Source organism: Musa acuminata, chromosome BXJ3-1 (assembly GCF_036884655.1).
Source record: "Musa acuminata AAA Group cultivar baxijiao chromosome BXJ3-1, Cavendish_Baxijiao_AAA, whole genome shotgun sequence".
Classification (NCBI taxonomy): Eukaryota; Viridiplantae; Streptophyta; class Magnoliopsida; order Zingiberales; family Musaceae; genus Musa; species Musa acuminata.
The window spans coordinates 1798843-1812540 of NC_088349.1; the positions used below are offsets into that span (position 1 = coordinate 1798843).

The 13698-nt window shown below is 38.0% G+C and overlaps 2 protein-coding genes across 3 annotated transcripts; one reads left to right on the forward strand and one right to left on the reverse strand.

The window, feature by feature from the left end:
• The first annotated feature begins 1092 nt into the window (after positions 1–1092).
• Positions 1093–8218, forward strand: LOC135628706 (peptide methionine sulfoxide reductase A5-like). The gene is made up of 4 exons (XM_065135542.1): positions 1093–1505; positions 4949–5061; positions 6175–6319; positions 7656–8218. Exons 1-4 carry the CDS (start codon positions 1215–1217, stop codon positions 7851–7853), a joined length of 747 nt encoding a protein of 248 aa, XP_064991614.1. The 5' UTR covers positions 1093–1214; the 3' UTR covers positions 7854–8218.
• A 2193-nt stretch (positions 8219–10411) lies between these two features.
• Positions 10412–13317, reverse strand: LOC135628816 (putative pentatricopeptide repeat-containing protein At3g23330). 2 transcript variants are annotated; one of them, XR_010493001.1, is made up of 3 exons: positions 11292–13317; positions 11094–11181; positions 10412–10563 (listed from the first exon to the last, which is right to left on the reverse strand). XR_010493001.1 is itself a non-coding variant. In XM_065135741.1 (1 exon), the coding sequence occupies exon 1, from the start codon at positions 12951–12953 to the stop codon at positions 11586–11588; it is 1368 nt and encodes a 455-aa protein (XP_064991813.1). In that variant the 5' UTR covers positions 12954–13317; the 3' UTR covers positions 11187–11585. The 2 variants fall into 2 exon arrangements, 1 of the variants encoding a protein (XP_064991813.1); XM_065135741.1 differs by lacking the exons at positions 10412–10563; positions 11094–11181 and having other exon boundaries at positions 11187–13317.
• Positions 13318–13698: the final 381 nt, after the last annotated feature.

Sequence of the window (13698 nt, forward strand, 5' to 3'; positions counted from 1 at the left end):
AATCCTAATTATTAAAATTTTTTTTCCTTCACGAGAATTTGTAGAAGGATTTCTACGATAATTTCAGAAATCCTAAAATACTTACTAATCCTAAAAATCTTTCCCTTGGTTAATATTTTATTTTATTTTTATATTTTAAAAAAAAAAACCTTTTCTTTATGCTTTTTCCAATCTTTGTTGCTCATTCTGGTTGAACCTCTCACCACAACATATTTGAACTTTGATACCACTTATTAGGGAGAGAAAAAAGAAAAATCAAAAATCAAAAGAAAACTACATATATCAATAATCAAACGATATACTAGAAATCTAATATAAAATTTATTGTGATTCCACAAATCCCATTGACATATATGAAGAAATTTATATTCTTCAATATATGAAATCAATTATAAACCATTGAGTTATTCTCACTCAAATACAAGTTTCCTTATATACCTCTTACATATATATATATATATATATATATATATATATATATATATATACGCTATTATTAGGTTTTGAATGAATAGATATGCAAAACAAAACTTACGTGAACCGGTTTCCCTCCCTCGGAAACAGCTGACCCTCTCTCCCACACGAGGGTCCCACTTGTGGTGTCAACTTATCTCCCCCTCGTGAAACGGGCATGTGAATGGGTACAACATATATGGCTTTGAAAAAGACGATTTGGGCTCTAATTTCGGGCCACAAGGACTAATCACATATTATCTTTCATATTTAATTATTTTTATTATTTTAATCTTTATATTTTTAATATTTTTATAATTATAAAAATAAAACATCTAAATTTATTTATTTTAATATTATTAATTTTATCAATGAAAATACGAAAATAAAAAAAAAATAATGATCGCTTTATATTTACGTCGATACCAATGCAGTTGGTGAACGGTGAAAGAAAGAGCCATCAATCGAATAGCATTACTCTGTTTGATATTAACATAGTTATTGAACAATGTTACTCCGATGATTCTTTTATCACTTAACAACTATGTCGATATTGATACAGATGTCATCGTCTATCATCACCTACGCTATCATCATTAGCTTACTAAAGGGACATGCAATTAGTACTTAGGAGGAGAAGGTCGTTTGTTAAGCAAGTTTGGGGTCGAATCAAATGACTCGAACTAATTAGGGACGGATCGCAGATCGCGAACCCTCTCCCGTCTCCTCTCGCTCCGAAACGGCTCGCAATCGAAGTCTAGATGGAGCTTCCCAGAGGCGGTCTCCTCTTCCTGCTGTGGTCTATCGCCCTCTTCTTTGCTTCCTTGGCGAATCAAGCCGTGGGCATCCGGTTCCCTGATCGGATCCCGGAGCTGACGCCTACGAGCCAGCGGCCCCTGAGGACTGCCGTCTTTGCCCTCGGGAGCTTCTGGCGATCCGAGGCCGTCTTCGGATGTCTTCCCGGCGTCGTCCGCACCTCTGTCGGCTACGCCGCTGGATCCAAGACCAACCCCGAGTACCGTAATTTGGGGGACCACGCCGAGTGTGTCCGAGTGGGTCTTCTCTTCTTTGCTTCTATCTATCTTCGTGCATCGAATCACCTGATCGATTTTCTCCTTCCCTTTTTCCTGTTCTCTTGATTGCGATTCCCTGATAAATATGGGGGATATTTTCCCTATTAGATTCTTGTTCTGCGAATTTGTTAGAAAATCGCATTAGCATAGAGAAATGTGATTGTTTAGTATCGATTGCATATGTAGTTAAGTTTGTTGATCATGAGTTGTGTTTAAGATGGTGGTGAAGATTTCAGCGTTATTTACTTTTGACACCAAAATCCTGGTTATAACATTTGAAGGCATCTTTTTGGTTTGCAAATTTTATATTAATTTTTCAGTTGAACTCTCATTTCTTTATATTTGTTTAATAATAGCACATGAACAATTGCAATATTTTTGGCCTTGACAATAATAGTGATTTTTGACAACAATCTCAACCATGTTGCTGTTCCTTAGATTGGTTGCTACTTCTAAAGGTATTCCATATTTTAGGCAATTGTGGCTAGAAGAAGATATGATATGTCTAATCAATCTATGACAACTAGAATTAAGATTTGAACATACCTTTCCAGATGTCTGTTGTATGCTTAGAACACATTGCTTGCTTTGTGATGAAGTTCCTGAACCATTTGAATTTCAGTCACGTGTAGCACGTATCAGTAGTTATCATACAGGGCCATATAGGTGGCACAGGGTATTGACATTGCCTTGTTCCTAGGAAAAAAATGATCACACCTGTGGTATTAGATATCTAAATGACATGATATTACACTACATATTACTACGCCCATCAATCATGTGGCACCTTGATCATGATTTACTGGCAGCATTCCTTTTGAAAATGCCTATCCGTGTATTGGAGTGATTTTCACTTGTGTACTGTTCTAAATACAATTGAGACATGTAGCAGACATCATATGTCATGAAGATGGGTTTTGGATAAAATAACTTTTCAGGGTCAATTGGCCCTTAGTGGCTTTCTCCATTATCTTTTTCCTTCTTTTCTTGCTCAGGTTTCCCCTTTGACCTCTGTACTCTATTTGGTATCATTTGGTTGATATTTTTTGTTCATTGTAGTTTTCAATTTTTTGTCCTATCAGGCATTAGCTTCTTTGAGTATAAAAGAGCTTAAATTTCATCTAATTTTCCATGTGGACCACTTTGTCAAATCTGACAGATCTTGCTAGATTATTTCTCTTAGATAGATTGCTAGATATATATGATATATGAAGTGATACAATAATAGAACTCTAAGCGAAAAGATGGCAGTGGCTAAAGTTAGAAGAGGCCAAGGGCCAACCTGCCGAAAACCAAGATGAGAAGACAAGGGCCTCTCATCTTGGTTTGTGTTCTCTCTTGCACCTTTCTTCTGTGCTGTGTGCCGCTGAGAGAAGTTTATGTATGCTAATTTCAATTTTCAAAATCAAGCAAATATGTTAGTTAAATTAGTTATAAATGTTAAATCACAAAAAATTACTGACATATTTCCAGTTAGATTCTGCCAACAAATTATGCAGTATTGTAATATACTATTTTGGCTTTATGCAAACTTTTCACTCTAGTGAACTTTTTATCAATAAAAGACATGCGACCATATTATGGTTTATGGCATATTGGCTGAATTGTGAAATATAAATATTTTTCTAATTCTGTAATCTAGTGTTAATTTTGAATGCTACTAATTTGTCTATTAAAGATTGATTCAATTTCTGGTTGATACTAAAGTCCAGTTTTACACCATTTCGAATTGACCAAGGATAATATCAAGGAGGAGTTTACTTTTATCGTGTATCTATTTCTTGTGACAACATGAATCATATTCCTGTACCTTTGTGATTGCCTGGCCAATAAAGAGATTGCCTGGCCAATAAAGAGAAGCCAAAATCTATAAGCAACATTTAAAATCTTGGTCCAATGTCAATATCAATATCAGTGCCGAGCAGTATTGTATGTCAGTGTGGCTTGGTATTGATCAGTATAGGAGGAGAGGAACAAGTTTGTTGGTTCCAAGGTCGTCAACGGTGAAAGGTAGCTTCTGGTATAGACTGTAAGGGCAAGTGATGTTGGCATCAGAAGTGCAGATGCAGGAAGCAAGGTAGATGTCAGTTGCAGAGTGGATGCCCATGACAACAGAGAACTGGCAGGGGCAACTGGTGGTGGCATGTATTGAGGAGTCAAGGTCGCAGGAGGTGGTGAAAAGGAGGAGTTTATGAGGCCTCATTCAACAAGGAAGGTCGTGAAGGCAGTGGAGCAGGAGTTGGTGGTGGCAAAGGGAGGAAGGTGGTGCTAGTGTAGTTGGCATCGTGCACAGTGGCCAACTAGTTTGTGATGGAGAAAATTATGGAGAAGGAAAAGGAATGGCATTAGGAAGAAGGGAAGAGTTTGAGATGGATACCTATACTAGGCATTAAAGCTACCATTCAGTATACCTTGATGTAGTTAAGGTTATCTGGCTGTGCAGCTGGTACGGAGAGTGTACCAGGCTATAAGCGCAGTATTGAACTGGAACCAGCAAAATGATTCTCAGTCTATATATTGGTTGGCTGTTGGATTGGTGAAAACCAGCCTATAGTGAATGATATGACCTATAAGCACAGATAGCATTACTGAGAAGGTAGAGGTCTTGCATGTCCCGATTATTTGCGCTCAAGAAAAAGCTATTGTCATGCTTGATTTCTATAAAAAAAGTAATCCAAAACCCTTTTCAACAGTTATTGAAACAATTCTTTACAAGTTAAAGATGTTCAGTTATGTCTAAGGTTTAAATCAGGGAAAAATTGAGTTTGATGAAAATTGTTAATAATGATCTGGTGGAGCTTGCAGTAACCATAGAGGCACTTGTTAGGAACACATGATGAATGAAGTATTAATGATGCTGATCCAGATACTTGGGACAAGTTTTATCAGTGTAATTTGTTATGTATTCAACTTATATGGTCAGGTTTGTGTTTCTTTGCTCCCAAGTTATTTACTGTTTCATAGAATTTGTTGCCTATACATCTAGGTCAATCTTAGTCTATCCTTGATTTCTCAGAAAAAAAAGAAGATACAGCAGTTGTCAAGGTCATCCAAATCAATCTGTATATATTGTTTGATAGTGCCTCCATGAATTGTTTGATAAATAAGTCATTGTTTCTTACTAGTCCTCTTCATTTCAAGTCATAAGCATTATTACTATGGGGCTCATTGCTTGCAACAGAATGGTGATAATCTTTGTTGTTTGTCTACCTGTTCTTTTCTTGTCAAATGCTCAAAACCTAAAGATCTGATGATGAAAATTCCTATATGACAATTTGTTAAGTTAGCAGGCAAGCTTAATACCAAATATATGTTATTGTAGTGCAATAAAGCCAAATATTCTTTTTAAATTAATTGATAGATTAGATTGTGTATTGTGGATTGCTTCAAAATATTCTTTAATTCTTATATTGTTATTGCAGGTTGAGTATGATCCCAAGTTGATTCAATTCAAGCAGCTTTTGGATGTCTTTTGGTCTAGTCATGATTCTAGGCAAGTTTTTGGCCAAGGACCTGATGTAGGAGATCAGTATAGGTAATCAAACAAATTTTAGTTCATTCTTCACTCATTTTACAGTTGGTCACGGTTTGTGAGGAACAAATCAGGAAATAAACCTATTAGTATAAAAGGTTATATAAAACATTTATATAAAATGTAATCTGAAATAGTTCGATATTGTTCTATTAGTTAATAGATTATATTGATATATATTTATCTGTCACATTTCAGTTTGATTAGTGATCAAAGTCCAATACCGTTGTCATATTTTTTATTTTATTAGGCCTAAGATTATGTCGGAATGAAGCAAATTTATAGTGGACTTGGCACTACCTTGGAGATTCATTGCTTCCATAGAAAACCAAAAGCTGGTCTTAGGGGTAGTCAATATACTATTATCTTCTTGAGTACCTCTAGAGCACTTTAGTAGTCAATAACTATCAGTTTTGCTAAAGTCAAATGTACAAATCTGATATTGTACTAGCTTCTACTAGTTATCCTTGTTTTCATGTAAATCCTAGTATTCTAAGACAACTTGGAATAACATATCCATGATCATTGCTACAATAAAACTTGAAATTTGTCATGCTTGATCAAACCTCTGGCTACGTCTGACCCATATTTCACATAAACACTTGTTTCATGTTGTCTCAACATCGGGGTGCAGTGGGTACAGATGCCTAGTTGGGAACCATGAAGCAATTGTATACTCTATGTTGATAACCATAAGCCATAAACCATAAACCAGAAACCAAGCAATTGTACAAATGCCTAGTTAGGAAACCATAAGCCATTAAATTTCTTAGCGTCTCAATTTAGAAAAGGAGAAAAAAATATTGCTATTTACAGAACAATATATTGGTCTTAGAAACACTGTAGGATGATATTGGGACGATGACAATAAATAGTTGAAAGAGTTGAGGTATTGGGGTCTCTAATTGTCATTACATGACATTGCATTAAAATAAAATACATAAAACTTTAACTACACAATCTGATTGTTTGAATCGTATGATGAGATTTGTGAGCTGGTGTGAAAATATGCTTGTGGTGGTGCTCATAATGGTATTATCTGTAGTTGCTTGCTGAAGCCGAACAGTTTTCTGCTGAACTTTGGCACTTGAAAAGGTTATTGGGCTGTCTCTGCAGATCCATTATCTTCACAAATCAAACCCAAGAGGCGAGGTTGGCTGCTGTAAGTAAGGAGAGGGAACAGGCTAAAAGTCGGAGTAGTCTTGTGACAACAGAAATCCAGCAACTGGGAGTATTTTATCCTGCTGAAGCTGAACATCAGGTATGTGGGTTCACCAATCTTGTGGATTCACTGTTATCCAGCAACTAGTCTTTCCATCCAGACAGTCAAGTCTTTGGTCTCCAATTGAGTGAAGGCACTAATTGATAGCTAGTTGGTCAAATATACACTAATTGATATTTAAGCCTACCAACTTATATCTGGTTTTCTATGTTTAATTGTGAACTCTTGGAACCTTATTCATGCAAACTAATCACCGTAACTAGTTCATGAAATATTTAAAAAATAAAATATAAATAAAAAAGCTGTGATATAAATTCCTCAGTTCATGTTGCACTATTTGCAACATGTTCTAGAGTAAAACTAACATGGGTTGATTAAAAAGGTTATATATGGGCAAATTCATCATATGACCTCTTCATGGCCTGTTATTGTTGGGCTCCCTACAGATTACTATATGATATGTCCTATTTTTGAGAAAACAAATTTCTGGGTCATTTAAATTACTTTTGACAGTTTACGATAGCATCTACACGAGAAGTATTTTTTTTACTATTTTGAGGAATCTAATTTTTTTCTAAAAGTTGACTTCCCACCTTTACCTGCTTGCCACAATTACACTTTTAGGGGGGTATACATTTGCCAAACTATATTATAAATTTGTCTTTAGGTACACATAAATATACACACAGTTAAGCTAAAATATTATTGGAAAAATTGAGGTCGCACTTTTATCACTAAAAAGTCAATCATGGAGTCTCTAAATCAAAGATTGGTTTTGTGAAACATGATCTACGATGTTGTAAAACATTTGGAAACCAAAGGTCATACAGTTTGTATATGTTTATTAAACTAACATTACAAACTTGTAAAAGGATCATGCATGAAATATGCTATAAAATTTATAATTGATGATCTAAATAATTTATCATGACCCAAGTGTTATTGTCATGAATACATATAACTTGTTTTCATTCTTCTATATTATGGATCAAATAAATATATTTGATAACACTAAAACTACTTTTTTTCCCATCCACTTGATCAGTTCATCAGAATGTTCCACAACCTAAGAGTTTTATTTCCCGCCCTGAACATGTTGAACACTTTTGCTAGAATTGATCTTCTATTTGTTGTCATCATTATCTATTTTGAAGTGATGGGATTGATGCCTCAGCCTTCTCGATAAGAACCTAGCTCAACTTTTGATCTCTCAATGAAGCTACATATTTTATTCTCTACTTTTGATGTCTTGTTGTTAATACCAATAGCAATGTTTATGTGACTTCTTCACTATAACTTGTTACTGGAACTACCTAATTAACAATGAATTGCTCCTAGTCTTATCGTTCCTTATTGACTGCCATACCTTGTGCAGAAATTCGAGCTGAAGCGTAATCGGTTTCTCCTGCAGCTGATTGGGAATATGCCAGATGAGGAACTCATGACATCAAGCCTAGCTGCAAAGTTGAATGGTTATGCTGCTGAGCTTTGCCCCACAATTATACAAAGGAAGATTGATGCAAAGATTGATGAAATTGTGAAAAATGGTTGGCCTGTCTTACGGGAGATCTAGGCCTAAATCGCATGCCACGATAATACTGCATTATTTCTGTGTTCACTATCTTGCACCATTTTCCAGAAGCAGTAGGATGAGGCAAAAATCCATGAGGTACCACATTTAGTTTTCGCTATATTCAAATTCTTGTGCTTCAAAAGCTTAAGCTGCTATGCTGGTAGATCGAGCTGCTTGGCGATTGACTTCATCCATTAGCTTCCACGATTTTGTCATCTCTGCCATAAAATGTCCAGACGAACAAAATAACTGATCTGGGGAACTTTGAGATTAATACTGAGATGGCTTCCTATACAGTATATATTAGTTAGGTGTAATCATAGTTATGGTGGTCGTTTGTAAAAGGCTTCTTTAGCTGTTCGTGAGTTCCAATGGTATTAAACAACTCAGGAGACTGAAAATTTCATGCGGATTATTGAAAGCAAAGGATTTGTAGCTAAGAAATACTTTCAGAAAACATTGAGTTTTTACCCACAAGTTTTACAATTTATACGGATCACAGAGCAGAGGAATGGAGATTGATCTCGGAGACAACAGATACTTTTACCATTATAGCGGTGGTATTTATTGGAAGGACAACAGTTTGCATTGCTTGGTGATCATGTTTTATGAGGTTAATTATAGGTTAATTATGGATTAACCTATGTAATTAGATCTTTTTAGTATTTTGATTTTTAGATTTGAAAATTTTATATTAAAATTTTTATAGTTATGAAAGTGAAATATTTAATCTCATTTATCTTAACATCATTGATTTTATCGACAGAAGATACAATACGTGACAACTGTATGAATGGTATGAAAACAATGAGAAAAAAAATATAATTTCGATAGTGGTGGCGGATAGTGACATCGTGAGTGACTATTGTGGTGGTGGTTGGCAATAACGATGTGGTGATTGCTGATGTCAATTCGAACATTGATGACAAAGAGGAAGAGGAGGTAGAGCGGTGAGACATTTGAGTCGGTGCCGGAGGAGGAAGAAGAGCAAGGTGAGGCATCTGCATTGGTACTGTATCGCTCTACCTCCTCTGGCGTTGCTCTGCATCTGTGTCAACGTTGGAGGAGGAAAATACATTTGCATCGTCGACGATGAGTAAGGAGGAAGACGAGGAGGCAAGTGAGGTATTTGCATCGACGTCACACCATATTGCTTTGCCTTCTCTTCCTCCTCTAGTATTACTCTATATCTGTGTCGGTATCGGTGGAGGAAGAGGAGGCAAGTGAGGCATCTTTGTCATCGACGACGAAGATGGAGGACGAAGAGGAGGCATCTCCATTGGCATCGCATTGCTCTACCTCCTCTTTTTCCTCCTGCACTGTTTTGCCTCACATCCCCCCTCTTCCTCCTCCCTCCTCGTCGTCAGCGACATAGATGCCTCACCTGTCTCCTATGGCATCACATTGCTTTGCCTCACCTGTCTCTTCTTCCTCCTCCCTCCTCATCATCAACGACACAAATGCCTCACCTGCCTCCTCTTCCTCCTATGGCGTCGCATAGCTCTGCCTCACCTGCCTCCTCCCTTCTCATTGTTAACGACGAAGATGCTCACCTACCTCCTCTTTCTCCTTTGGCGTCAAACCGCTCTGCCTCCTCTTCCTCCTCCCTCCTCATTATCGACAACGTAGATGCCTTACTTACCTCCTCTTCCTCCTCCAGCGCCACACAACTCTGCCTCACCTGTCCCCTCATCATCCTCCCTTCATCGTCGGTGATGTAGATGCCTCACTTGCCGCCTCTTCCTCCTTTGGCACTGATGCAGATGCAGAGCGACACTAGAGGAGGAAGAGGAGGCAGAGCGATGCGGCACTGATGTAGATGTCTCAATTGTCATTTCTTCCTCCTCCAGTGTTGCTCTGCTTTACCTCCCCTATCTCCTCATCATTGGCAACACAGATGACTCTTCTTCCTTATCTAGCGTTGACGCAGATGCAGAGCAACGCCAAAGGAGGTAGAGCGATGCAACGTCGATGCAAATGCCTCCTCTTCCTCCTTGGGCATCGATGCAGGTGTCTCATCATTCTGTCTCCTCCTTCTTGTCGTCGATGTTTAGATCGACATCGGCAAGGTCGACCATCACATCGTTGTCATCGACTATATCACCACAATAGCCACCTACGGAGGCATCCTCTGTCACAATAATTGAAATTATCTTTTTGTCTATCATTTTGATACCATTCGTGCACGCGTTATCACATACCGTATCTTCCGTTGGTAAAGTCAATATTTAGGATAAATTGGATTAAATGTTTTACTTTCGTAATTATAAGGATTCCAACATAGTTTTTTAAGCTTAAAAATTATACAGATAATATGTAATTAACTCGATTTTAGGCAAACATTTTAAAGAATTAGGAAGCATTTGGACAGCACGCCTAAATGAATCATTCTTTTAACTAATGCAAAAAAAAGATTGCTTTTTCTAATTTTGTTAAAAGAAAAGGTAAATATATATGTATATAATCGAAGTCTCTAAATATAGTGAAATACATATAATAAATACAGTAATTAATATTAAACTCATCTCAGGGGAGATTGCGACAGTCAGTCGTTTGCACGGAATTTAGAGCCTATTATTTCATTTAATTCAGTCGTTGGCCAGACGATAGCGTTCTTCTCTGTCCGTTGGAGCCCTATTATTTCATGGTGGCTGGCTGGCTGGCTGGCTTCAGGTGGTGGCACGCAGCCCCGTTCCAAGCGATTTTGATTCTGTCGAATTTAAAATCGAAATCAAATCAGATTTATGTGGTACCGATTTTAGTTCGGGAATTGCCTCTTTTTTTTTATTTTTCTCAAAATCTTTCTCCTTTTTAACTATTTATTAAATTATTGAAAGAGATAAACTTATCGTTTGTACAAATATTTAGGCTTTTTTTGTTTTTATAATTGATTTGAAATTGAATCGAAATGTTATATATACTGATCAACTCGGATATCTGAACAAAGACTTGCAAAAACTCTGAGGATATTATATATACATCAAACAACTAATTGGAGGATGAATTGTACCAAAGCCATATGCTATGGTTTTCTTGCAGTTTTCTTCATTTTGTTCAATTTTGAATGCCTACTTGCTTAACATGCTTAAATTTTTTTATCAAACTTTTTCCTAGTTTTGCTAGATTTATGCTGATCATGATACTCCAAAACTAATAAGTACACTATTTTTGCTAGATTTATGCAATATATGAAATCAAATTGATCCTTCCACAGACAAGAAAAGGCACAACTGTACTCACAATGGCTTCCCCAATTTGTTATTGCTCTTAACAGAGATTCCACAGCATGGAAGAGTAATCATCCAAATCTTTGCTCAAGAATAGCTTTCTGCAAGTGGAAACTTATACCATAATTTCTTTATATAAAAAAATTATCCGCAAACACTAAAAGAGTGAATCTGATAAAGGTTTGGATAGATTGAAAGTGTGAATCTTTACCTCCTTATGTTGTACACCAGAATAACCTTGTATTTTTTCTTAAGGGGAAACTAACCCCATGCAGAAGAACAAACAGAGAAAAATTACTGGATTTCACTTCCATATCTGCATCTTTTCTTTTGGTAGTAACCATCCAACTATCAGAAGGACCTCACTTCCATATAATCAACTTAAAGATACTAATGTTCTCAATGTTGCTGCTGAGTTGATTGGTTCATGCAACTCATCCTGTTATTTACTATTTTTTCGATTTTAACATGTACCAGAAACAAGTTTGAACTTTGTTTCATCAGCTCATCTGTTCAAGAACTCCAACCTACTGCATCCTGTATCTTTCCTCAATCCCTTCACCTTCATTAACTGTCTAAGTTCACCAATCTCATTCCACAAACCAACACGAGCACACAAGTTAGACCATTCGACATAAACCCCTGAATTGTTTGGATCCAACTCGAGAGCCCTTTTAGCAGCAAAGTTCCCTATCTCAACATTACCGGAATCCCGACAAGCACTAAGCAAAGCACCCCAAACACTAACACCCATATTACTATCACCATCACCCTCTGTTTCAAGTATCATCTCATTGGTAAACTTCCATGCCATCTTCAAATTCCCTACTCTGCAAAGCATGTCGACCACACAGCCATAATGCTCTGGTCCGGGAACCAGATTGTGAACCCTATACATTGATTCAAAGTAATGGAGCCCCTTGATCACATCACCTGAGTGATTACAAGCTGAGATAACAGCCAGCAGAGCGATCTCATCTGGTTTTATCCCTTCTGTCAGCATGATTTCATATGTTAATACCACCTCAGCAAACTGCCCATTCCGGCCATATGCATTGAGCATGGATGTCCATAACACAACATCCCTCCTCTTTGCCTGCCCAGCCAATTCAAACACCAAGCGAGCATTATCCACGAGGCCACATTTTCCATACATCTCCAGCAAAGAACTCAATGTGAATACATCCTCATTGATGATGCTGATCCTGCGTAAAAGATGAGCATGCACTTGCAAGCCCAACGAAATGGCTGGTGCCTCTGCGCAAATCCTCAAAATCGCAGAAAGCGTGAACCCGTCGGGCTCCAATTTGAGCTCACGCATTCTTCGGAAGAGATGCAAGCCCTCCGTCCAAAGCCGGCTTTCTACATATCCACCAAGCAGCGAGTTGACACAAACCGTGTTCCTAACAGCCATTTCATCGAACAACTGGGAGGCATCTTCGACGGCAAGTGATCTGGCGTAGCAGTCGATCAGGGCACCGCAGACGAAGATGCTACAGATCCAGCCCGACCTCAAAGCGCATGCATGGATCTGCCGGCCGAGGCCTGCGGCTTTCAGAGAGGAGGCGACGGTGAGAACGGTGCAAAAGGAGTAGGAATCGGAAGGGAGGCCGAGCCTGTTCACGAGGGCGAAGTTACGCAGCACCAGGGAGTGGGAGCCGTGGCGGGCGAGGGTGGCGAGTAGGGAATTCCACCGGGAGACGTCGCGGGGGTCACGGAGGAGGAGGAGGAGTTTGGGGTGGACGTCGGAGTGGGGGAGGCGGTGGGTCCGCAACAGGTGAGCATGGAGTATTTTGGCGGCGGTGTGGGTTTGGGTGCGAAAGCCACGGCGGAGGGAGAGGACGATTTCGGTGCGTGGGATTTGGCTTCGCATCAAAGCACGAGAAGGCCGTCTTGCCTGCGCGCACCCGAAGCCCACACTTCGATTAAAGGATAGACCGCAGAACCGTGGGGTGCGTTCGATCCACTCCGGTTTATCCGTAACCGAACCGGGTTTATTTTATGTGATTTGACGATTAATGAGTTACAATAATCTAATTCATGTGAAAACCGGCCTCCGGTTTTCCGAACAGGTCGGTGAATCTGGTTTGGTCTGGTTTTAATAACTAATCCTAAATGGTTAGTCTTTAGAACTAACTAACCGATGAGGCTAATTATAGATTAACTCTTGTAATTAATTATTTTTAACATATTAATTTTATATTTTTAAAAATTATATTGAGATTTTTATACCTACGAAAGTAAAATATTTAATCCAATTGTTTTAACAAAATTTCTCTTTTTTAACCTTATAAAATCTCAATATTTTACTTTCAGATCTAATGTAATTTTTAAAAATATAAAAGATCGAAATACTAAATATAGTTAAATAGAAGATAATACAAAATTAGCTCTAGTCCATGTGTTTATCTAAGCTCAACAAAATAAGGTTCACTTGGTCACAATACTAAGACTATTATGCAAGAACTGGAAAGATAGAACTCTTTGGAAACACGCTTGCTGAAACAACAAATAAGAGCCAAGGATGCTTACCTGACTCAGTGACGACCTTATGCAAGACCTGGAACCGCTAATGCATGCCAAGATCTAGCAAGCCTGAGGATGAACAGAGCAAATTG